This window comes from Peromyscus maniculatus, chromosome 11, assembly GCF_049852395.1.
Source record: "Peromyscus maniculatus bairdii isolate BWxNUB_F1_BW_parent chromosome 11, HU_Pman_BW_mat_3.1, whole genome shotgun sequence".
NCBI lineage: Eukaryota > Metazoa > Chordata > Mammalia > Rodentia > Cricetidae > Peromyscus > Peromyscus maniculatus.
This window is the reverse complement of record NC_134862.1, coordinates 41,460,090-41,483,517: the sequence shown is the minus strand read 5'-3', so window position 1 is coordinate 41,483,517 and position 23,428 is coordinate 41,460,090. Positions and strand designations below refer to the sequence as shown.

General features: G+C 42.4%; 1 protein-coding gene across 4 annotated transcripts; it reads right to left on the bottom strand.

The window, feature by feature from the left end:
* Positions 1–641: 641 nt before the first annotated feature.
* On the bottom strand, positions 642–23,073 carry Nucks1 (nuclear casein kinase and cyclin dependent kinase substrate 1). Of its 4 annotated transcripts, none has more exons than XM_076547354.1 (7): positions 22,820–23,073; positions 13,134–13,183; positions 9,991–10,096; positions 7,230–7,285; positions 3,118–3,270; positions 2,172–2,321; positions 642–887 (listed from the first exon to the last, which is right to left on the bottom strand). In XM_076547354.1, exons 1-7 carry the CDS (start codon positions 22,834–22,836, stop codon positions 688–690), a joined length of 732 nt encoding a protein of 243 aa, XP_076403469.1. In that variant the 5' UTR covers positions 22,837–23,073; the 3' UTR covers positions 642–687. The 4 variants fall into 4 exon arrangements, with proteins under 4 accessions (XP_076403469.1, XP_076403468.1, XP_006988884.1 ...); XM_076547353.1 differs by having other exon boundaries at positions 2,172–2,318; positions 22,820–22,944; XM_006988822.4 differs by lacking the exon at positions 22,820–23,073 and adding an exon at positions 21,954–22,714.
* Between the last annotated feature and the right edge of the window lie 355 nt (positions 23,074–23,428).

The following is a 23,428-nucleotide window of genomic DNA, read 5'->3' as shown; positions in this document are numbered from 1 at the left end:
GGGACAGAAGGACCACTGGCTCTGAGTCTCTCTCTGAGAATAACAAGTATAAAATAAGAAAGCCCACACGTGCAGACAAGCTCCAGGAAGTCTACTCCCTCCACACCCAGAGGATAATGTGAGTACTCCGAGTTAACAACCCAGAATTCATGTTCATCTCCAACTGCCTCATCAGCCTAAGTTTAGAGTCATGATTCTTTTTGACATTTACACTTTAGACATAGAAGCTCATGTTAAATGACAACTGGTCTGTCAAAAGTACAGGAAAAGGAAGAACAATAATTTTCAACTAAAACCTTCTTAGTTTTTCTGATTACTGTTCAAGTTGCTACTCTTTAGCAAAAGCAGTTTCCATAGCGTCCATCTCAAATCTTATTGCTTTACAGCCGTGGGATTCCTAACTTCCATTAAAAATACAAAGACAAGCAGTCAACCCAGTGATTAATTGACATGGCTTTCATTGGGAGAGGGGAGGGAGGGGTTGGCAAAGAAAGAAGACCATTAGACAAAATGGCAACTTAAACATTTCAACATACAATGGTTTTGGGAGTGAAAGAGAGAGATAGAAACATTATTTCAGACAAAGGAAACAGCACTGAAAGCCCATGAGTCAAGCCATAGCCAACCGTGTCCTATGCAGGTTTCCTTTTTTTTTTTTTTAATAAAATCTCTCCCCAAACATCACTTTTAATCTTCCCCAGATGGGGCTTCATCTTCAGACCCTTCATCTCCAGACTTCTCAAGTGGAGGGCTTGCAGAGGTCTTCTTTTCTGGAGGGCTTTCTGCTTCCTCATCCTCTTCTTTGGGAGAAGGAGTTTTTTCCTTTGATGCCTTTGAAGCCGTGGGACGACCCACTTTTCCTTTGCCTTTCACTGGACTGGGCGTCACTGAAATACAGAAAGTAACAATTTGGAGATGGAAAGAGAAAAAAAAATCAGCGACAAAAATAAAAGTTGGTAAGTATAAAAAGTAATTCCATCTCACTAAAAAAAAAAAAAAAAAACCAAAAAACAAAAAAAAAAAAAAAACAAAAACCACAGTCCACAGAAAAAGCATATTACTCCTAATGAGGATAATGTAATGTTCTCAGCAGAAACTGGAGCCAAACAGTTTTTGGAGCTCCATCATCCTTCAAGGTATGAGGAGATGAGTCAAAGTTTAAAACAGTAAGAAACTCATGAATTGTATTTGCCAGAATAAAACTATAAGCAAATCTAGACTTCTGGTTTAACAAACTAGCTCCAACTAGGAAAGTACCTGGCAGAAAAACGCTTGAAGACCCAAAAATGATTCCTTCTTGTCAAGGGTGGTTTTGTTTTTACTGTCAGGATTGTTTTATCTGAGAGAACAGAGAGCCCTCCCTAGCTGCTGGGAACAACCACAGAGCAGTCAGTACTACATGAGCACAGTGAGGCCACTATGCCTGATCTGTGTCATTCCCACATTCAGGAATCCAAGTCCACAGTTTTTCTTTTTCTTTTATTTTCTTAAATATTTATTTCTGTTGGGCGGTGGTGGCGCACGCCTTTAATCCCAGCACTCGGGAGGCAGAGCCAGGCGGATCTCTGTGAGTTCCAGGCCAGCCTGGGCTACCAAGTGAGTTCCAGGAAAGGCGCAAAGCTGCACAGAGAAACCCTGTCTTGGAAAAAAAAAAAAAAAAATTATTTCTATGTGTACTGGTGTTTTGTCTGCATGCATGTCTATGTAAGGGTGCCAGATCCTCTGGAACTGGTGTTGTAGACAGTTGTGAGCTACCATATGGATGCTAGGAATTGAACTGAGGTCCTCTGGAGGAACAGCCAGTGCTCTTTATCACTGAGCCATTTGCCAGCCCTTTCTTTTTACGTTTTTCAAGATTTTATTATTTTTAATTATGTGAATATGTGTGCGCCTGTGTGTGGGTATGCACATGTGTGCAGGTGCCTATTAGCTGTGGACATGAACTTGGGTCCTCTGGAAGACCAGCCATCATCTTAATCAGCAAGCCATCTCTCCAGCCCCCAGCAGTCTTGAAGGGACCAAAGGCAAATGTGAAAGCCTTTTGGATTTCTTGTACTTCTTCCAAATCCCAGGCCAATGCCGAATTCTCAACCATGAACAATCTGTGTTGAGAAGCTTAGTTCTTAAAACGTTTAAAGGCAGAAATGTGGTTTTACTTTCACAGGCCTTACCTGTAGCCTTTAGTCTGGGCTTGGGCATTTTCTTTTCTTTTCTCTCGGGTCTGGACTTCTTGACTATCTTTCTGTTTTTCTTCTTTGAACTGCCGTAGTCACTGTCGTCATCGTCCTCCATTAGGAAGTCTTCATCGCTGCCAGAGTCTTCTGAGAGGAAAGAAGAATTTCAACGTCCAACTTAAATGCATACATCCTTCCAAGTGACCAGAGAAGAGCGCTGAGAAAGACTGGACTCCGTAACAGGGAGGTCCGCTATCAATGGGGCTGGAGCTGCCCTGGGCCCACTGGAGAATGAGTACAGTGTGGACACAGTATCTTGGAGTAGGAAGAAACTTTTTACTGCCAAATTCTGATTTGTTAAAAAAATTTAATTTTTCACTTATATAAATATACAAGTGTGAGGGATGCTCTAGAAGAGGATATTGGATCCTTTGGAGGAGAAAAAGCTAAGCCATGTCTCTCTCTAGCCTTATAGTTTTATCTTTTTGTTTTGTTTTAGAGAAAGGATCTCACGATGTAGCTCTGACTGTCCTGGAACTCACCACTCTAAACCAGAGACCCGCCTGCCTCTGCCTCCTGAGTGCTGGGATTATAGGTGTGTCCCACCACACCAAGCTGCACAGTTCTACCTTTTAACTAATTAAGCAGATTTTAAGAATCTGCTTAATGCAAGGGACTGAGTGAAACATTTAGCATCTCAGAAAACACCAAGGTCATAACTACAACTGCAAAGGAGGACAGAACCGAAGCTGAAGCTCCTCCATCCAGTACTTGCCTAGCACGCACAGAGCCCTGGGTCAGACCCTCACTTCTCCATAAAACTAGGAGTGGTGCAGGCAGACCAGCAGTTCAAGGTCATCCTTAGCTATACAATAAAGTAAGGCCAACATGGGCTACAGGAGAGCCTGTCTAAACAAACAGAACAGTTGGTAGCTTCACGTACTCTCCTGGAATGGTGCCTCATCGTCTTCTTCTGGCTCTTCCTCACTGCCGACATCTTCCAAGAGCATCTCTCTCTGTTTAGAAGCGGCTTTTGACGCTGCCTGTCGTTGCTGGCGAACATTCTTATGATCATCTTTTTCATCTTCGCTGTCATCTGTGATAGAAAAGTTACTGTGATACAACAGTCTGCTGACAGGACAGAGTAACAGCTTAACTTCATTAAAAAAGGAATAAAATCTATCCTTAAAAACTCCTTAAAGTAGCTGGGTAGTGGTGCACTCATTTGATCCCAGCACTCGGGAGGCAGAGGAAGGCAGATCTCTGTGAGTTCGAGGCCAGTCTGGTCTACAGAGTGAGTTCCAGAATAGCCAGAGCTACACAGAGAAACCCTGTCTTAAAAAAACCAAAAAACAAACAAAAATCCTTAAAGCCAGGCATGGTGGTATATACATCTATAGTCCCACCTAGAGAATGAAGAGTACAAGATCTATCTGCACTATATAGAGACCAGTTTAAAAAAAAAAAAAAAAAAAAAGGAAAAAGAAAAATCCAGCAGGGTCTGTGGGGGCCACCATCAAGCAGGAGGCCCTGGCTGGAGGGAAGACATCCATGGGGCCCCTGGCAACTTGCAGCATCAGTCAGGTGGGCCTCATTATGATAAGCCATTATGTGGTGGAGAAATGGGAGATAAAGAGGAACAGAATGGTCCGTGTGTTATGAAAAGACGCATAAAGCAAAAAAAGGCAGATGGTGAGGAGTAGGCTGATGTTGGAGGCCTGTTTGCCACCTGGGACCCTAGTGAAAGTAGTGAGCAGGCTGAGGGCCATGGTGATGTCCCTGCTGGGCTGCTGCCAAGGGCCATATCTGGGTTCCTGTTGCCAACAAGTGCCATGTTGATTCCACTGGTCTGGGCCGCCTCCTCGGGCTGTGTTGGGGTTGTGTGCTGGACATTACAGCAAGAGAGAGATGGCTGAACCCCAGCCAGGGTGAACCGACCTTGAGGGCATGGATGTAGGGGAGCTGACTCCGCCCCCTCGCCTGAGGTGGGTAGCCCAAGTGGCCAAGGACTGACCAGCTCAGCTACCACCCAGGCCCATAGCTGGGCCTTGGGGTGGCCCACCCTAGCATCTACCCCATCTAGGACCTGCTGGAGCCTGTGAAGGGACCGATTCTGTGGAACAATACCCTCAGGATCTCCTAAGACTGGGGGCGGCCACAGGATATCCCAGAGGAGTTCAGGTGAGAATCCAGTGATTATGTACCAGAAACCAGAGGCCTTGAACCAGACTAGTGACTCATTGTAATAACATTTGCTAGTAAAGCTGATTGGACAAAAGGGTGTACCATGCGAGACACCAAGGCCCTCAATGCCATCAGGACAAATCAAGAGGTGTTGGAGAGTCGGGAAAGAAGAAGAAGCAAAGGTTTGTTGTTTGTTTTGTTCTTATGTTTGCTTGCTTGTTTACTGTGTTTTGTTTTCTTTGGTGTGGGGCACTGCAGGGGTGAGGGAGGGATTAAGGGGGGACTGGGAGTGAGCAGAATTGGGGTGCATGATGTGAAATTTTCAAAGAATCAATAAAGAAGTTAAATTTAAAAAAACAATAAAAAGAAAAAACTTGCAAAATAGAGTGCTAATGTTAAGAACCAACTTAAATTAAAAATACATGTACTTGTAATATATAAAGACCTGGGTGGCCTCAAAATTACAGAGAACCACCTGCCTCTATCTATCATGCCTGACATAGGCATGTAGTTTTCAAAAACTGCAAAGCTGAATTAAACTATGAACACTTAAATTTACAACTGTATAATCCTAAAATTATCAATTATATGTCAATCTACATTTACTGGTTTTAGAAGTTAAAGTAAGAAAAGTATTTTAAAATAGAAGCAGTAAGGAGGCCTTTCTAATTATCTCTATCCCAAGATATAAAACACATAAAAACAATGCTAAATTATTACTCCTTACAATGGATTGGATGACCTTTCTAATTTAGAGACAGGCAAAGGGAAATCTTTAAAAACACATTCAGATGAGCTAGATAAAAGTCTGAGGAGGACAAGTTTATAAAAATATACTACAATGAATTAATTAGTGTTTCATTAGTACAGTTATTTAGTCTGCTAAGTGAAGGCCAAGATGCTAGCCTCCCAGCTCTAGACTAAGCTTTATCTTAGCAGTCTCTACTTAGGCTCTTGACTGAACTTTTGGCTTCCCTACTCTATTAAGGTTTAGCTATCATACTTCTAAAACAGTCCCATAAGCTGTTTTTCTTCTGAAAAAACAAACAACAACCCCAACCCCAACCAAACATAAAAAACCCCAGGGTGCTGGAGAGTTGGCTCTTCAAATAAGAGGACTTGTTGCTTTTGAAGAGGACCCAGATTCAGTTCCTAGCACCTACATGATGGCTTACAACCATCTTTAACTCCAGCTCCAGAGGATCCAACACCCTCTTCTGTTCTCTGTGGACAGAAGGCAACCTATACATACATGTAGCAAACACTCATACACATAAAAAAAAAAAAAAACCACAAAAAAACAAAAACAGAGGCCAGACAGTGGTGGCACACAACTTTAATCCTAGCACTCAGGAGACAGAGGCAGGTGGATCTCGGAGTTTGAGTCCAGCCTGGTCTTCAGAGCTAGTTCTAGGAGCAAGGCTACGAAAAGAAACCCTGTTTCAAAATGCCAAAAACAAAAACTAAAAACAACCCCCAAACCAAAACCATAGCATCTTTTATTTACTCTTTGAGAATAAAAACATATACATAATGCATTTTGATTTTTCTTTCTTTCTTTTTTTTTGAGACAGGGTTTCTCTGTGTACTCTGGCTGTCCTGGAACTCTCAATCTGTTCAAATCTGTTCACCTGCCTCTGCCTCCCTGCTGGATTAAAGGGGTGTGCCACCACTGCCCAGCATGCATTTTGATCTCATCTAACGCCTACTACAGCGCCCCGCGGCCCCCCCAGCCCCCGTCACACATCCATACTAATTTCATGGTGTGTGGCCCATTTCCAGTAACCATTATGGTTGGGGCCTTATAAGGCTCTCACCCACTTCATGGTCAATGTTTAACCATTTCTAGTGCCAAAGATCTCATCTAGAGACACTTAGAGAATAAAGCTGACTATGGCAGACCCTAAACTAAAATTGAGTTGGCAAAAGTTGTGCTTAATACAAGCACAGAGTCACGAATTTTGAAGTATTAGAAATCTTAAAGGTAAGAAATTCAAATTAGGGCTCACAAAGCAAATGAATGCCAAAGCACATTACATTGGTCAAAATTAAAATAGCCAGAAGCAACAAGGAATACACAAAGTGGTAAGCCACCAGACACGGGTTCTGTAAAAGCAGCCAGCACTCTAACTGCTGAGTCATTTCTAGTCCTTCTATAATTTTTTGACAGGATCTCCTTATGTAACTCCTGGCTGGCTTTGTACTTTACAGCCATTCTCCTGTCTCAGCATCCAGAATGTTGGTATTAAAGGCATATTCCACCATACCTGGTCCACATGAATTCTTTTAATTAAATTTTTTACAAAATATTTTTTTTCTATGGCTATTATTTCAAATGACATTTACTTGGTTTGCTGTAATTTCTTTATTCATATAAAAGTTGAATAGCAGCTGGGTATGGTGGCACACATCTTTAATCCCAGCACTGAAGAAACTGAGGCAGTTGGATCTCTGAGTTTGAGGCCAGCCTGGTCTATTTGAGTTCCAGGACAGCCACGGTCACATAGTGAGACCCTATCTCAAATAACAAAACAAAATATTTTTTTATGTGCATTGGTGTTTTGTCTACATGTATGTCTGTATGAGGATGTCCAGTTTCCTGGAACTGGAGCTATAGACAGATTAAACTGCCATGTGAGCAGTGAACCCCAGTTCCCTGGAAGAGCAGCCAGTGCTCTACTGCTGAGTCATTTCTCCAGCCACCAGAAAAAGGTCTTAATCTCAATTTTGCATGAAAATAACCTGTACATATTACCTGTGTGAAAACAGAAACATTCCTGTAATTCTAGTATTTGAAAGTATTTGACATACAAAACCGTTTGTTAATAAATGAGTATATGAATCATTCCTACTGCAATAAATATAGTTTACCTGCTGAGTGAGAATCATCCTTCTTAGTCTTCACATCTTTTTCTTCTGAGTCTTCACTGTAAGGACAAAAGAAAGAAAAAATACTTGTAAGTCTTACATCCAAGTCTAAATGATCGATGGGCAGGGTGGTTACACTTGTAATTCCAGCAGTAGGACTGACATAGTGCAGACCCATCCTGGACTTTGTTGTTTGTTTTTTGGTTAGGGGTCAGGCAGAATCTCAATTAGCTTTAGGCCAGGCTAAACTAAAGAACAGAACCTAAGTTGGGTATAGTGTCACATGCCTTTAATTTCAGCACTTGGGAGGCAGAGGCAGATGGATTTCTGTACATTCAATGACAGCCTGGTATACAGGAGGCTTTGTCTTTAAAAAAGTTAAGACCCAGCCAAGGATACACAGAGAAACCCTGTCGCAAAAAAACAAAACAAAACAAAACAACAACAACAAAAGACTCTTGTCTTGAAAAAAAAAATGCAATCAGATTTCCAATATCAGAATTGAAAAGTACCCCTCTTATATATAAATTGTTCAAACAGGGCCGGGGCGGTGGTGGCGCACACCTTTAATTCCAGGACACAGGAGGCAGATCTCTTGTGAGTTGGAGGCCTGCCTGATCTGCAGGGCAAGTTCCAGGACACCCACAGCTGGTTACATAGAGAAACCCTGCCTCGAAAAACCAAAAAAGTTCAAACAGATGCTGAGGAATGAAACTGCTTTATTATTCCCTTACTTTACAGGGATGCTTAGTGAATAGGTGTAATTTTACTCCTCATGGAAAAATAAACTGAGTCCCAAGACTCAACAGGAAAGGGAGTATCTTGATCAAACAAAAACTGAAAGGCCAAAGGCCCAGTTTAATCCTTCTTTTCAGGGACACAACAAACAAAATTAAAAACAAAAAACAATAAAGGAAAGTTTATAAATCGAACTTATGATCAAGTGTGTGACTTTTCTCTGACTATTTCAATAAGCAAAGTCAGAGAAAAACCCAATTTTTAAGTAGAAATTAATAGAAAACTCAATAAAACATTGGCTTATAGATTTAAGATCAGCCTAAAGGCTAGCCTGAGCTAACTGAGATTCTGCCTGACCCCTGACCAAAACACAAACAACAAAAAAAAAATTCAGGCCAGATATAGACACTGATGAGACAATGTAACAGACCATAAATAGTTCATATTTAGGAGAAATATAAGTGAATATAATTAAAAAAAAGTTTCTAAGTTGGGCTATTTATTTTTTTCCTGGAGCTGAGGACCGAACCCAGGGCCTTGAGCTTGCAAGCGCTCTACCACTGAGCTAAATCCCCAACCCCAAGTTGGGCTATTTACAACTATGTAAGAGAGATATACTCTAAACTTGAGAAGATCTGTCTCCCAGTGGCATAATATTGATTTTCTCAAAAATCACATTTCTGAAATTCTCTACTAAAAACATTAGAAGTTAGGTATATAAACAAAATAAAAACTATTCAGTAAATGAATACATTTATAGTGATTTTTAATATTCTAGGAGTCTTAATTTTGTTTTAAAATTATTATTTCATGTATATGGATACTTTGCATGTGTCTGTCTGTGCACCAAATGTGTGCTGGTGTCCATCAAGTCCAGAAGATGGCATTGGATTCCCTGAATCTAGGATTACAGAGTTATGAGCTGTTATGTGGATATTGACAATAGACCCTGGGTTCTCTAGAACAGCCAATGTTCTTAACCACTGAGCCGTCTCTCCAGCCACCATAAGTCTTAGAATGATTGAGAAATATTATTTCATTCTTTGAACTGCTTATCTGTATGTAATAGGAGCACCTGGAAGTGGTATAAGCCTGATGGTTAAAGTGGAATTTGAGGTCCACCAGGTATGGTTTCAAAATCTGCTGGTCTATTTGCTTATTAATACTCTGCCTTCTTTCTTTTTTTCTGCCCCCCCCCCCCCCAAGTGCTGGGATTAAAAGTGTGCACCACCACCACCGGCCCCTGCTTCTTTCACTGAACCTCTCAACCTAACAGATGTGTTATGAGAACTAAGTAGCAATGTACATTAAGCAGCACAATACAGTCTGACACTAATATTCTTCCATCACCATCATCATCATGTCTTAAAGTTATACACTCTGAAAAGTGTTCACTTTGAAAACCAGGAGAAAAATTCTATCATCCTGCTCTCAATGTAGAAGATCTCAATGTAGTTATGTTACAGTTAAATTGCAATTCATGTGAACATATTTGTAAAACTAAAGGAAGAGGTTTGGAGAATGTTTGTCCAGGACATGTAAGGAAGGTCCTGGTTCCATTCTTAGCACTACAACAAGGAAAAAAAAAAAAAAACAATGAAAAAAATCAGGGAGAGTCAAGTATCTAAAATGATTTCTTGAACAAGAAAGACTCATTTTGAGAGTAAAATTCAACAGGGTACAGAGCTTAGAATTCCACAAGCTTTAGTAATGGTTCTGCTATTGATCACCACAATGAAGTGTCAATACCAACCTTGGATAACAAATTACAAATTTAAAACATTCTTTTGGCTCATGATCCTAAGTTTGAGGAAACAGCAAAAAACATTCTTAGAGATCACTTCTATCAAAAGCTCAGACCAAGTTGCTTCTGGGGATGAGGCGGACCTGCAGACCTACAAGCACAGCCTACACAAGGTGAAACAGACTACATACAGAAACTTCACCCAGTTACAGCTTACAAACTGCCTTCATTTCAGAGTTCTGACAATGTAACCAGGAAGATAAAAACAATAATGCCTCTTACCTGTCTTCTTGTGAATTCTTTCCAGATCGCCTCTTATTTTTAGCTTCTCGAGGAGATGATCGAATTTTCTTAGCAGGAGGGCCTGAATCTCTTCCATAATCTTCATCTAAACAAGCAATTTTTCCAATTCAGTTAATTATGACATTTACATGCTGAAATCACACATTACTGCTCATACTATTTAAATAAATGGGACCAGATTTCCCTCATGGTTTCTTTAATTAAAAAGGGGAGGGGGAGCTGGAGAGATGGCTCAGTGGTTAAGAGCACATGCTGTTTTTCCAGAAGACCCAGGGTTTAACTCCCAGCACCCACATGGAGGCTCTCAACTCTAGTTCCAGAGAATCTAATGTCCTCTTCTGGCCTCTACAGGCACCAGACATGCATGTACACGAAGGCAAAACAAGCAATAACGTACTCTAGAAAATTCGGACTAGGAGTATTTATTACCTAATATGCAGGAGGCTAAGCTCTATCTCCAGTACCACAAAAATAAATAATTTTAAAATGGCCAGCGAGATGGCTCAGCAGTTAATAGCACTTGGCTGTGCAAACCTGAAACCTGATTTAGATACCCAGAAGAAAATTTTCTTCTAATCTCCATATGTCCACACTCATACATACATATCACAGGCAAGCACATACAATTAAAAATAGAACTTTAAAATTCCTCCCCAGTCGCACCTATTTTAATCCCATTTTACACATTATTGTCTGGTCCTTATATACATACATCTTATACATTTACACCACAGCTTATCATTTTATACCATTCCTATTTATGGTTTTCCTATATTGCAACATCTTCATATTTACTCAAACTTCCAGTAATACGGGTTTTATTACAAGTGTCTTAGGAAAAAACCTAAAATCTACAATCTTAGATCAAGTAAATTAGTAAATTACTTTTTTTTTTTTTAAAGTTTTTTGAGAAAGGATTTTTCTGTGTACAGTCCTGGCTGTCCTGGAACTTGCTCTGTAGACCAGGCTAGACTCAAACTCACAGAGATTCACCTACCTCTGCTTCCCAAGTGCTGGGATTAAAGGCGTGCAGCAGCAGCAGCACCACCACCACCACCACCACCGCCGCCCAGGTATACATTACTCTTAAACTTAAGTATTAAATATATAATGCACTCTGGATACTTATAACTTTAAGAAAATACCTCCAATTGTAAAAGCCCATAAGAAAACCTCACCTTAAAACACCACTCCCACATACAATGGTGAGAAACTAGTAGTGTGGGACTTCAGTGATTATTAAATTGCTGGATTCACTATGAATTCCTTAATAGAATATCCTAAGCATTATCAGCAATATTTATTTTAATTATATGTGTGTAGGGTGTATGTGGTTATGTGTATGAGCTCATGCATGCTAAGAACTGAACTTAAGTCCTCTGCAACAGTAGCATATGCTCTTAACTCGTGTACCATATTCTGCTGCTTAAAAATAACTAAAAGAAGAAAAGAAAAATAGACCTAAGTGAGTGTGATAAGAGCAGTGCCCAAAATTCTACAGCATGACCCTTAACCATGCCGGGTAGTAAGGTGCACACCTTTAATCCCAGCACATAGGAGGCAGAGGCATGCAGATCTCTGTGAGTTTGAGGCCAATATGGTCTACAGAGTGAGTTCCAGGACAGTCTAGGATACACAGAGAAACCCTGTCTTGAAAAATCAAAAACGACCCCTAGCCACATTTAAAAACAAAACAAAAACCAACCAAACATTGATTTGTGTGTGTGAGCATGCCTGCCAAGTTGTACATGTAAAAGACAGGAGAACTTGCAAGAATCGGTTCTTTTCTTCCATCGTGTTCATTCTGGAGATCAAATTCAAGTTGTCAGGCTGGGCACCAAGGCCTTTGCCTGCTGAGCCATATTGCAGGCCCTTAACTACATTTTTAAAAATCAAAAAGAAAACGGTCAAAACAGCTACATGCCAGCTAAGGGACGTAAGTATCAACTCTGCTTCAGTTTCCTTAACTGTAAAATGAAATATTTCCATAACAGTATGCTCTAAAAATCAACCTATTAAACACAAACATTTATAACAGTTCCCAGCATGCAGTACAATTTAATTATCTTCCAAGCTTTCTCAAAGGGCACATTATCTTTATAAAGCAAAATTAGGAACTCAGCAGTTAAAGCCACTGGTTGGTCTTCCAAATGACCAGGGTTCAATTCTTAGCACCCACACAGTAGCTCACAATGGCAGTAACTCCAGTTCCAGGATCTGATGCCCTCTCATGTCCTCCGGAGCACTGCACACACTTGGTACACAGGCATAAATGCAGGCAAACACTCAAAAACATAAAATAATATTAAAAATTTAATAAAGTAAAATAAGATAATAAAAAGACCCATCTTAGTTCATTATGAAAAAAGCATAACTTCTCTAGGCATAGATTTTTCTGTGATAATAGCTGCAACAATAGCACAATTTTCTTGTTTTTTATTATTTAATTTTATTTATTTATATTTTATGTATGAGTGCTCTACATGTATGCCTACATGCCAGAAGAGGTCATCAGATTCTATTATAGATGGTTGTGAGCCATATGCGGTTGCTGGGAATTGAACTCAGGTCCTCAGGAAGAGCAGCCATGCTCTTAACCATTAAGCCCTCAATTTTCTTGTTTTTTAATCAGCGTCTTGCTCTGATGTCACTGCTGGTCTGCAATTCCTGGGCTCATGTGCTCCATCCATCTCAGGTTCCCTAATAGATGAATTATCGGCTCATACTACTGTGCTTAACTAGCAGTAGGTATTTTACATAAATAAACATTGCATCATAAATTACTGGACATTTAACCTTTGGATCCTAAAACCAGATAAGAAAAAAAAAAAAAAACAAACAAAAAACAGGTGTTTTTTTTTTCAATGATTTACAGAAAAAGCTAAATGCCAGGCATAGCGGCACATACCTGCAATCCAGCAATTGTGAGGTTAAGGCAAGAGCATTTTGAGTTCAAGGACAATCTAAGCTATATAATAGACCTTATCTCAAAGAAAATGGGTAAGTTCATGTTTTGTTTTCTTTGACACCGTTAACTGGGTACTTTTAAAACCATGACAAGAAGCACATAAGCTCACAGTTCTGTCAATACAACACATGACTTGTAAAAATCACAAACATACCTGCATCATCTGATTCCTGAAACTGTGAGTAATCAACGACCTTCCTATTTCTGCAGAAAGAGACAAATTTCATAATTAAAAAAAAGTATGACTTTTAGAACATCAAGAATACACATTTTAGTTTTACAAACAGAATAGTTCTCAGGCCAGGTGTAATGATGCATGCCTTTAATTCCAGTTCTTGGGAGAGAAAGGCAGGCAGATCTAAGAGTTTGAAGCCAGCCTGGTCTGCCTACATGGTGAAATAGTGAGACCCTGCTTCAAAACAATAACAACAAACAACAAAAAATAAAACAGACAAAACCAATTCTCAAACTTATACCACTTATCTCAGTGACAGCTGAACACTGTTCTTCCCCAGGTTTACACTTCCCACCTCCCCAGAACAGAACAGGCAAGAGTTCACCACACATACATATTCACTATGAATAGACATTCCATACACATTGCTGTGGGACAATCTTTGTACAATGTAAGTATGTATTGCTCTCACTGGTTAATAAAGAGCTGACTGGCCTATATCTGGGCAGGAAGAGATTGGGCTGGAGAGTCAAACTAGGAGGACACTGGGAAGAAGGGCGGAGTCTGAGGAGTCACCAAGAGGCAAAGAAGCAGCATGGGACGTACATACATAAGGTAAGTGAGCCTCAGGGCAGCATACAGATTAACAGAAACAGGTTATAAGCGCTAGCTAAAAAACAAGCCTAAGCTACTGGCTGAAAATTCATAATTAGTATTAAGTCTCTGTGTGGTTATTTTGGAGAGTGGCTGGTGGGGCAGAAAAGTCTGCCTACAACACATAGACATTCATGGACAAAAATTTTAAGTGTTATTTTACACCCCACCCCACCTTCTTTCTGTATTATACAGCCCTGGCTGTGGGAACCTGGTTATATACACTCAAGAGATTCTCTTGCCTCTGCCTCCCCAGTATTAGGATTAAAGGTGTTTGACACCATGCCTGGCTGTTATTTTATTCTTTTTTAATTAATTAATTAATTAATTATTTTATTTTAGTTTTTTGAGACATGGTTTCACCACATAGCCCTGGCTATCCTGGAACTCTGTAGATCAGGCTGGTGTAGAATTCAGAGATCCGCCTACCCTGCCTCCTGAATACTGGGATTAAAGGGTGCCTTACCACCTGCCAGCCTTTGGGGAGGGATTTTATTTTTACTGTTACATACACAATCACTTATACTTGATAAAACAAGATTACTGCTAGGCAAAAAAAGTTTTTAAGATATAATATAGTTGTAACACTCCCAAATCATAAGACTAAGCCTTAGAAGAAAAAACTTTGCTGTAGTCAAAAGATGCTTAGAAAAAGGATGTGGGGTGTGTGTGTGTGTTATCTATGCATGTGCATGCATGCCGTATGTGTTCTGGTACCCACGGAGGACAGAAGGCCTCAGATCCTCTGGAGCTGGAGTTAGGTGGTTGTGGGGGTGCCTAACTTGGGTGTTTGCTTTTTGTTTTGAGACAGGATCTCACTATGTAAAAAAAGCTGACTTCAAACTCAGGATCCTCCTGCCTCCTCTGCTCCAATTGTAGATGTGTACCATCACACATAACCAATGAATTCTGCCTTCTGTTTTGTTCTACGAAAATTATGAAATCTGGAGATGATTTTGAAGTATACAGGAGAAGGCACACAGGTCACATATAGCATTCTATATAAGGAACTTGAGAAGTGTACTTGGATGCTTGTATAAGGGCTAAAGTACATTTTTTGTTTTTGTTTTTTAATGAACTCGTTCTTGTCAAACTAGAAGCTGAAAATCTACCATGATCAAAACCTAACATTTAAGAGGAGGATTACTAAAGCACAAGGGCATGAGACAGTCTATTTATTCCTAGCCAAAACAACAGAAAAGTCTTGTCAAAATCCTACTAGAGTCAGAAATGGTGACACACACACCTGTCATCCCAGCCCCCAGGAAGTGAAGGCAGTTAAGGTCAAGAGTCTGAGGTGGACTAAGCTGCAGAGTCCTAGTTTCAAACTATTTAAACGCCAAATGGAACTAACTCTCCTGTTGAACAATAACTACCAGAAACGTGAACAAATACACCATTTCAACATAGCACAGATGACTGAACTAAAACTCAATCAGGGCTTTGCCACAAACTAGCTCTCTGTCCTTGAGTAAGGGATTCCCCTCACTGACCACATTTTTCAACTGTAAAGCAGGAGGAATACAAACTGCTCGAGTGGGGCTGGAGACATGGCCCAGGGGCTAAAGTGGCTCACAACTCTTCTAACTCTAGCTTGGGAGAATCCTCCTTACTATTCTGGACTCCACATGCACATACCCACACATAATTATAAAGATACATTTGCCTTAAATACAAAGGGAAGAATGTACCCTTTGGGCCAGAGTATAAGTCATTGTAGAATGTCTTATTAGTGGCTCCCTACCCTAGATATAATGGGGTGGGGGATGCTTGTTTACAATGAACTATTCCGTCCTGAACATGGGTAAATAGTTCAAAGGTAACAGGATTTTAAAAGTGGGGCACGGCGGTACAAATTTGTAATCCCAGCACTTGGGAGGTAAAGAGGCAGGAGAATCACGGCAATATCTTTAGGTACACAGGTGAGCTGAAGGGCAGCCTGAGCTACATAAGATGCTGCCTCAACACCCCCCCCCCAAACAATAGGATTTTAATTATAATTATCAATTTCTTTCTACTAAATAGTGACAGAAATGGGTAAAATGGGTAAGTACTTGTCACCAACTCTGATGACCTGAATTCAATCTCTAGGACCAGCATGGTGGAAAAGGAGATGGCTCCTAGTTGTCCTCTGGCCTCCACAAGCACAATATGACATGTGCACACCCACATACGTATCACACAAATAAATACATGTAATAATTTTTTTTAAAGAATGAGAATGTTGGTTTCACATACCAGGAATATCATTTTTGTCTGCTCTAAGAAAAAAGTATTCTGTCTGAAGAATGAAGGAGTACATTGTTTTAGAGTTAGAAATTGCCGTGTTTTGAAATTATTTCACTAAACTCCCTTAATTTTACAAGAAAAATGGAACTGAGGCCATAGAACTTAGCTCTGTTTTGTTTTCACAGACAGGGTCTCACTATGAAGCTCTGACTAGCCTGGAACTCACCACATAGACCAGGCTGGCCTTGAACTCATAGAGAACCACCTGCCTCTGCTTCCTGAGGGCTGGAATTAAAATTGTGTGCCACAATACCAAGCCTAGAATTTAATGTTTTGTAACAAGTCTGCACATCTGTCTGAAATCTTCGTATGGAAAGCTGAATTAACACAGTCAATTACAAGTCCTATCTAATTATCAGGACCTTAAACTTTACACCATGGAGAACATAGCCTTCCTTTTTAAAATTAAGTCTAAGTAAGAGACTTTAAAACAACCTACAGTTCAACCAATGTTTTACTGCACTGCTACTTCCATCCTAAAGTTAATTATTATAAAAAAACTGACTTTTCTGGGGGCTGGAGAGGTGGCTCAGCAATCAATAGCACTGGTTGAGTTCAGATCCCAGCACCCAAGTCACATGGCTCACAACCACTTGTAACTCCAGTTCTAGAGGGTCCAACACTCTCTTTTGGCACAAGACACTCAAATAGCACACATATATACATGCTGGTGGTCAACATCTCATTTATCAGATCAATGAGATCCTGCAGAGCAATGCTTTTCAACTGATAGGCCACAAACCTGTTACTGGGCCTTGGAGTCATTTATCAGTGCATAAACAGCATTTTAACAGAAAAACAGCAAATAGAAAATAACAGAGAAAACTGTATTCTAACACATCTAAGCTCACAATCTTTCAGGCATTTATAGTCTTGTACAAAGCTGATTATAATCTACACATATTTCAACTGGAATTCTACCAAAGTAGTTCAAGAGCCAGATTTTTGCTTTTACCTTTACAAGAAAAACTGTTGATGACCTATGGCCACAAAAGTGGTATTTTTGTTTGTGGGAGTAAATGTCACATGTATGCAGGTACTCAAGCAAGAGCCCAGGAGGTCTGGGTGTCTACTCCCCTAGTGCTAGAGTTTCTGATGGTTGTGGGGAGCAGGGTCCTCTGGGAGAACAGCAAACTCTCTTAATTTCTGAGACATCTCGTCAACCCTTCCTCTTCTATTTTGGTCTAAAACTGGTGATCTTTCTACTTTAATGTAGAGGAAATATGGAGCACACCATCAAACCTGGCTCAGTATATTTTTCGTTTGCGACAGCAAGCTTCTTAAAGTTTAAACATTGTTAGCCAGGTGTGGCTGCCCATGCCTTTAATCCCAGCATGTAGGAGGCAGAGAGGCAGGCCTGAGTTCTGAGGCTAGTCTGGTCTACATAGCAGGTTTCAGGACAGCTAGGGCTACGAGAGACCCAGTCTCAAAAAATAAATAAGTAAAAATAAAGACCTACCAGACTTTGGTAGTAGTGATTAGGGAGACACAGAGATGGATACTCAGCAGATTCTGTTATCGATACTGAATTCTAAACAATCTTATCCAACCTTGAATCTTGTCAACAAAATCCCAAAAGAGAACTAAGAACCACTCATGATCCAAGGTAAAATTCCATTCATTAAATGGTTCTTCCTAGGGAGTCCAAACCTGTCTCTACCATCTACTGACTAGGTCACGTAGTCTCACCTGCCACAATTACTCTGTCTAACCCTATCCCTTCATCTCAGAGCAGCCCTTAACATTTATGTTAACCTCACTTGTCTCTTTCATAGTAAATACTATGTTTTTGTGCGGTTGGCTGCATTTGTCTTCCTGAGACAGTCTCTACAAAGCCCCTCTGTTGTAACTCATTACGTAGACAAGGCTGAACACAAACTCCCATATCTGTCTGCCTGCCTCCCCAGTGCTAGGATTAAAAGGATGTGCCACCATGCCCAGCCCCTAAACACTATAGCTTTAACAACTCATCACGTATTTGAAGTACCTTCTTGATACTCTAGTTGATTTCCTCCAAACACAATAGATGAAGTAAAATCTGTCCAGTAATGCCCACAGTAAATCTAACAATGTAGTTCATAAAAGATAGAGAGGGGAATAAATAAGGGCTACACCCTTCCTCTACTAATTCTGCTTTATGTTGCTAACACAATCCAAGATCTCAGTTGTCCCTCACACCATTTCAACATATTTCTCCCAACTTCCTATCCTTGCAAATGTCATCAACCTTCCATCAGTCCTCACCTATGTTACCAAGAATAAAACAGCTCCTCCTCCCCTAAAAAAAAAAAAAAAAAAAAAAAAAAAAAGACAAGAACATGATGATAGGCCAAGAACAGAAAGATTACAACACTTGCCCATCCGTCTGAGAATTCATTCTGTTTGGGTTTCTCCATCTTCCAAGATCCTGATGTGAAACTGAAAACCCTTGTTAAACTAAAAACTCAGCATTTTCACAGAATTCTTTTGCTCTAATAAACCTTTTATGTTTCCCTTCTGTGATGCTGGGGTAGAATTTAGGGCTTCGTGCACACTAGCCAAGCACTCTACCAGTAAGCTACGTCTGCCTCATTTAAAAAAACAAAACAGCAAAGAGTTTACTTAAATCAGTGAACTTTTTAGTGCATAAAATTGTCCATCTAAAAGTAAGATCAGAGCTGGGGATAGCTCACTTGGTAGAGTGCTTGCCCAGCATGCATGAAGCCCCGGGTTTAAACCTCAGCACAATACAAATAAATTAGACCTGGCATAGGTTTGTAATCCCAGAAAGTAGAAGAAACAGAAACCCAAGGCCAGCCTTGACTACATGTTAAGTTATAAACCAGCCTGTCAGAAACAGTAAAATGAACATTTTAAGAGCAGACATTTGGGTGTAAAGGTGTAACTCAGCAGCAGAAAACCAGACAGTAAAATTTCTCTTGTAATTCATATTTTAAAAATTTTGTCTCATAGGTTGGAGAGATGGCACATACATCTGGAAGTAAAGAACAAAGAATAAAAGGAAACAGGCTCATCTATAAGCACATTTAACGGGATACTAAATTTAAGTATGTCCTTGTACTCGTTTGTTAAATTCCAAAATCTCTCCAATTTTCAAATTTCCGCTTTAACTAGGGTCTTCTTTAAACTACTTTTTTGCTAAGAAAGAATATTAAGTTTTAGAATTCAGACATTATTTCAATTTTCCTTGAAAAGACAACAATCCTGAAAAACTTAATTTTAACCACAACTACAACCAAAAGTAACATCCTATCAATTTATAAGAGTCTATACTTTTTCATTTAAGTAATGGCAAAGAAGTGTGTGTGTGTGTGTGTGTGTGTGTGTAGTCTATGGGAGAGCAGGGAATAGAGAACTTGACAACAAAACCCAAAACCAAACGTGCCAGCATTTGGGAGGTTAAGGGCAGGATTTAAGGTCATCTTCAGCTACACAAGTCTGAGGCCAGCCTGAAGTTACTACGTAGAACACCAATTCAAAAAACAAAATACCCCAAAACGAACAACAACAAAACACTCTAAGAGTGGTCTGCCTCAGTGGGTAGGAGTGTTTGCTGCACAATTATGGGGACAAGAGTTTGGATGCGAGCGCTCACATAAGCCAGATGTCCCAGAGCATGCCTGCAACTCCAGCTCCAAGAGACGTGGAGCCTGAGGGTCCCAGTGCTGTGTCTAACCAATATAGAAAATGTGAGCATGAGGTCTAGGTAGAGACCCTACCTCAGAGGGATGGAAAACACAACATGTCTGCTTTTGGCCTCTTTGCACACATGTATGTGTACATACCCATATCTCAGAGGGAAAAATTAAAACAAAAAACACCAAGGCCAATGAGATAGCTCAGAGGCTAAAGGCACTTGTGCCAAGACTAGGTTCAGTCCCCAGAACCCACAAGAATGGAACTGACTTCCATAAGTTGTCCTCTGACCTCAACCAGACAGGTGGTATGTATATCCACACACATATACTCAAGTAAATGTAATTTTAAAAAAAATTAAAATTGAGTTTTTAAAAGGCAATAAAAAGTGATAAATCAGCTAGGTTACAAAGGAGTCCTAAGTGCTGATCTGAGTGACTTCCTTCAGTAGACAGGACGTATACTTACTATACTAGATCAAGAAACCTGCGTGAACCAGTAACTCTGAGCCTTCTCATCTTTTCTTCTTCTTTTTAAGATTTATTTATTTTTTTTATGTGCATTAGTGTTTTTGTCTGCATGTATGTCTGTGTGAGGGTGTCAGGTACCCTGGAACTAGAGTTACATACAGACACTTGTGAGCTGCCATGTGGGTGCTGGGAATTGAACCAGAGCCCTCTGGAAGAGCAGCCAGTGCGATGAAACCCTGAGCCATCTCTCCATACTCCTTTTCTCTTCTTCTTCTTCTTTTTTTTTTTTTTTTGGATCTTATTATATAGCCCTGACTAGCCTAGAACTCAGGCACCCGCTTTCTGCCTCAGTGCTAAAATTGAAGGTGTGTGTCACCATGCTGGGCCAGTTCTCATCTCTTACAAGCAACATCTTCCTTCTGTCTTTTCAAGGTTTAAGAGTCATAAAAGCACTCTGAAAGTTTAAAAAAAAGGGCATGCTATATGCTTTAATTTTTTTCTTCCCTTTGAGTAAAAAAACAAAAAAAAGCCATTTCAGAAAACAATACTATTGTTTTGTGGAATAAGGGGTCACTTTTGATGAGTTCCACTGTCATCTGGAGTTGTTTAGCATTAAAACAAGCTCATGCCCCCACCCTATCTGCAAGCACAATGTGAACTGGGAAAGAGAAGTTTCATTCCAGGTATCTTTACTTAATTTAACTTTCAATAGCCACTCAGACTAGCAGGACAGGTGGTTGGTTACAAAGTTAAGTTGGGAGTGGTGTCTCAGATGTGAGTTTGAAGCCAGCCTGGTCTTGGTAGAGTTCTATGCTTGCCAAGGCTATACAGAGAGCCCCCACCCCAACAAATAAACAAATACATCTGTTTAACAAAGGGAAAAAAATAAAGCAACCCGTGTTCTAGTCCCAACTAATGTACCATACAAGGGACCTCACCTGTATCCAGGTTCCAGTTAAGCTGCCAGTAAGCACCCCCCCCCCCGAGTTTACCTCACTTTCTTCCTAACATCTGGACTATATATGTTATACAATTAACTTGAATCTAAGGCCTAAAGTAATTGTCCTGCAGATCTAAATTCAGACAGATATGTCAACTCACGAAAATAAAAGCATCCAAAACACAGCGTGCTTAAATTAAAAGGGAGTAAACTACTATAGTAATTACTTCCAAGTGACAAGAAAAGCTTAATACCGTCTGTGTTCTAATCTTAAAATATCTTGAGTAGATGGTACTCAGTTTTATGTCCCCAAAGTACTCACTATAACCTGAAAGATACCAACTACTTCTCCAAACGGCAGCAAAGCTCACAGAAGAGATGGTAATTTGGAGGTACGGGTTCAAACAAACTGGAAAAAGCAAGTAGGTAGGTAACTGCTTCTCGGCATTCCCACCCCGCGCGTGGGAGGAGTATGCAGTCCCAAACTACCACCAATAGGAGATCATCTTGTCAGGAGACACAACGGTGGAGCACAAAACCGTTGCCAGATCCAAACCTCTTTGGTATTAAGATACTTCTGATATCGAAACTTGGAACTGACAACTGTAAAGACTCAAGGACTACATCTTTACCTATTTAGAAGACACTAGGCAAAGGAGCCATTCCTTTATGAGTAACAGGTATTGACTTCGGTGTCCCCCCCCCCCCATCCCGCCATCTCAGGCCTCAACAGATTGGACTAAACCACACCCCCTCCACCCAAGGCACATTCCATACAACAGCCCTGGAAGACATTAAAGGGGCGCCCACCGAGCGAGGGGAAACTGAAAACTTCTTGGAACCATGTGGATAAAAGTCTGATCGCTAGCGGAGCGTAGTCCCTTTACGACTAACGTCACTCGGGAGACGAGAGGGTCGGCTACAAGAAGGATCCGGAACGTGTACGCGGGTGAAGGGGCAACGAGAACCACACGGGATTTGGGTCGCGCGGCGAACGCGCACGTCCCCGGAGGAAGGGCATTTGCAGGCGCAGGAGAGAGAAAACTTGGGGTTAACTCGTCCAGAGCTCCTGGGTGGGGAGAGGCAGCGGCCCTTAGGTTCCGCGGCTCAGGGTCACAACTCACTCCTGCCCCCAGGGGGAAAAGAGCAAGCGCGGGTCCCGCCCAGGCCGGGCCAGGGGGCGGGGCCTGCCGCGACCCCGGAGGACGGAGGCGGGGCCGGGCGGCCAGGCGCAGGCGAAGCCGCTCGGCCGCCCGCAAGCCTCGGGAGGGGACGGGGTCGCGCGTGGCGGCCCCTGGCTCGGGCCGGGCCCAGGGGTGCGGCCTGCGGGGGCGCGGATTTGCGCGCTGCGCCCGCAGGGCCAGGGCCAGAGCCAGGGCCGGGGCGGAGGTCGGGACGGCCGCGAAGCCGACCCGGGGCCCCGAGGGGTGGAGGCGGCGCGCCCCCGCCCGCCACCCCGCGCGCGCCCCCGCCGAGCTCCCCCCCACGCGCAGGGGCGGGAGGGCGCGCGCGCAGGGGGGGGCCCCGCCGCGAGAAGGCCGCGCGTGGCCGCCAGGCGCACGGCTCCAGGCCTCTCCACCCCCACACACCCCGCCGCCCCGGCGGCCCAGCGCCTTCGCCCTCGCCCCAGCCCGGCCCAGCCCGGCCGCCCCGGGGCCCCGGGACGCCACACTGACCTGACAGGCCGGGACATGTTCGCTGTCGAGGCGGCACGGCCGAGTCGCGGAGCCGCCGAGGACCAGGATTTTCCCCCCCCCCTCCCCGCGCGCTCGCGCGGCGCCCCACCCCCCACCCCCGCTCCGGCCGGCCGGCGGGGGCCGCTGCTGCCGAGGCCCGAGCTGCCTGGCTCCTCCCGAGTCGGCGGCGGCTGGTGTCGGGCCCCCCGGATCCGACGAGCCCCCCGCTCCCCCGTCTCCTCAAAATGGATGAATCAAACCAGCCGAAAATGCGCCAAAGCCGCGGCGCCACCAAACCCGCTAGGGCCCGCGCGCCCCGCCCCGGCGCGCCCGCTCATTGGTGGCTCCTGCCAGGCGCGCCCCGGCCATTGGTCCGTTTGAATCATCACGCCTCCCAGGCCCCGCCCCGCTCCCCGGCCGGCCCCGCCTCCTCCGTGGGGTCCTGCTAGTCAAGGTGCGCTGAGAGCGCAGGGACGCAAAAACAAAAATGGTCGCCCATGGCCCGCCCCCCTGGCTTCCACGCCAGAGCTGCAGATTCGGCTTGGGTTGTATCTTGAGCCACCCCCACCCCCCACCCCCCGCCAAAGAACCTGATTGATATAGAGTTCA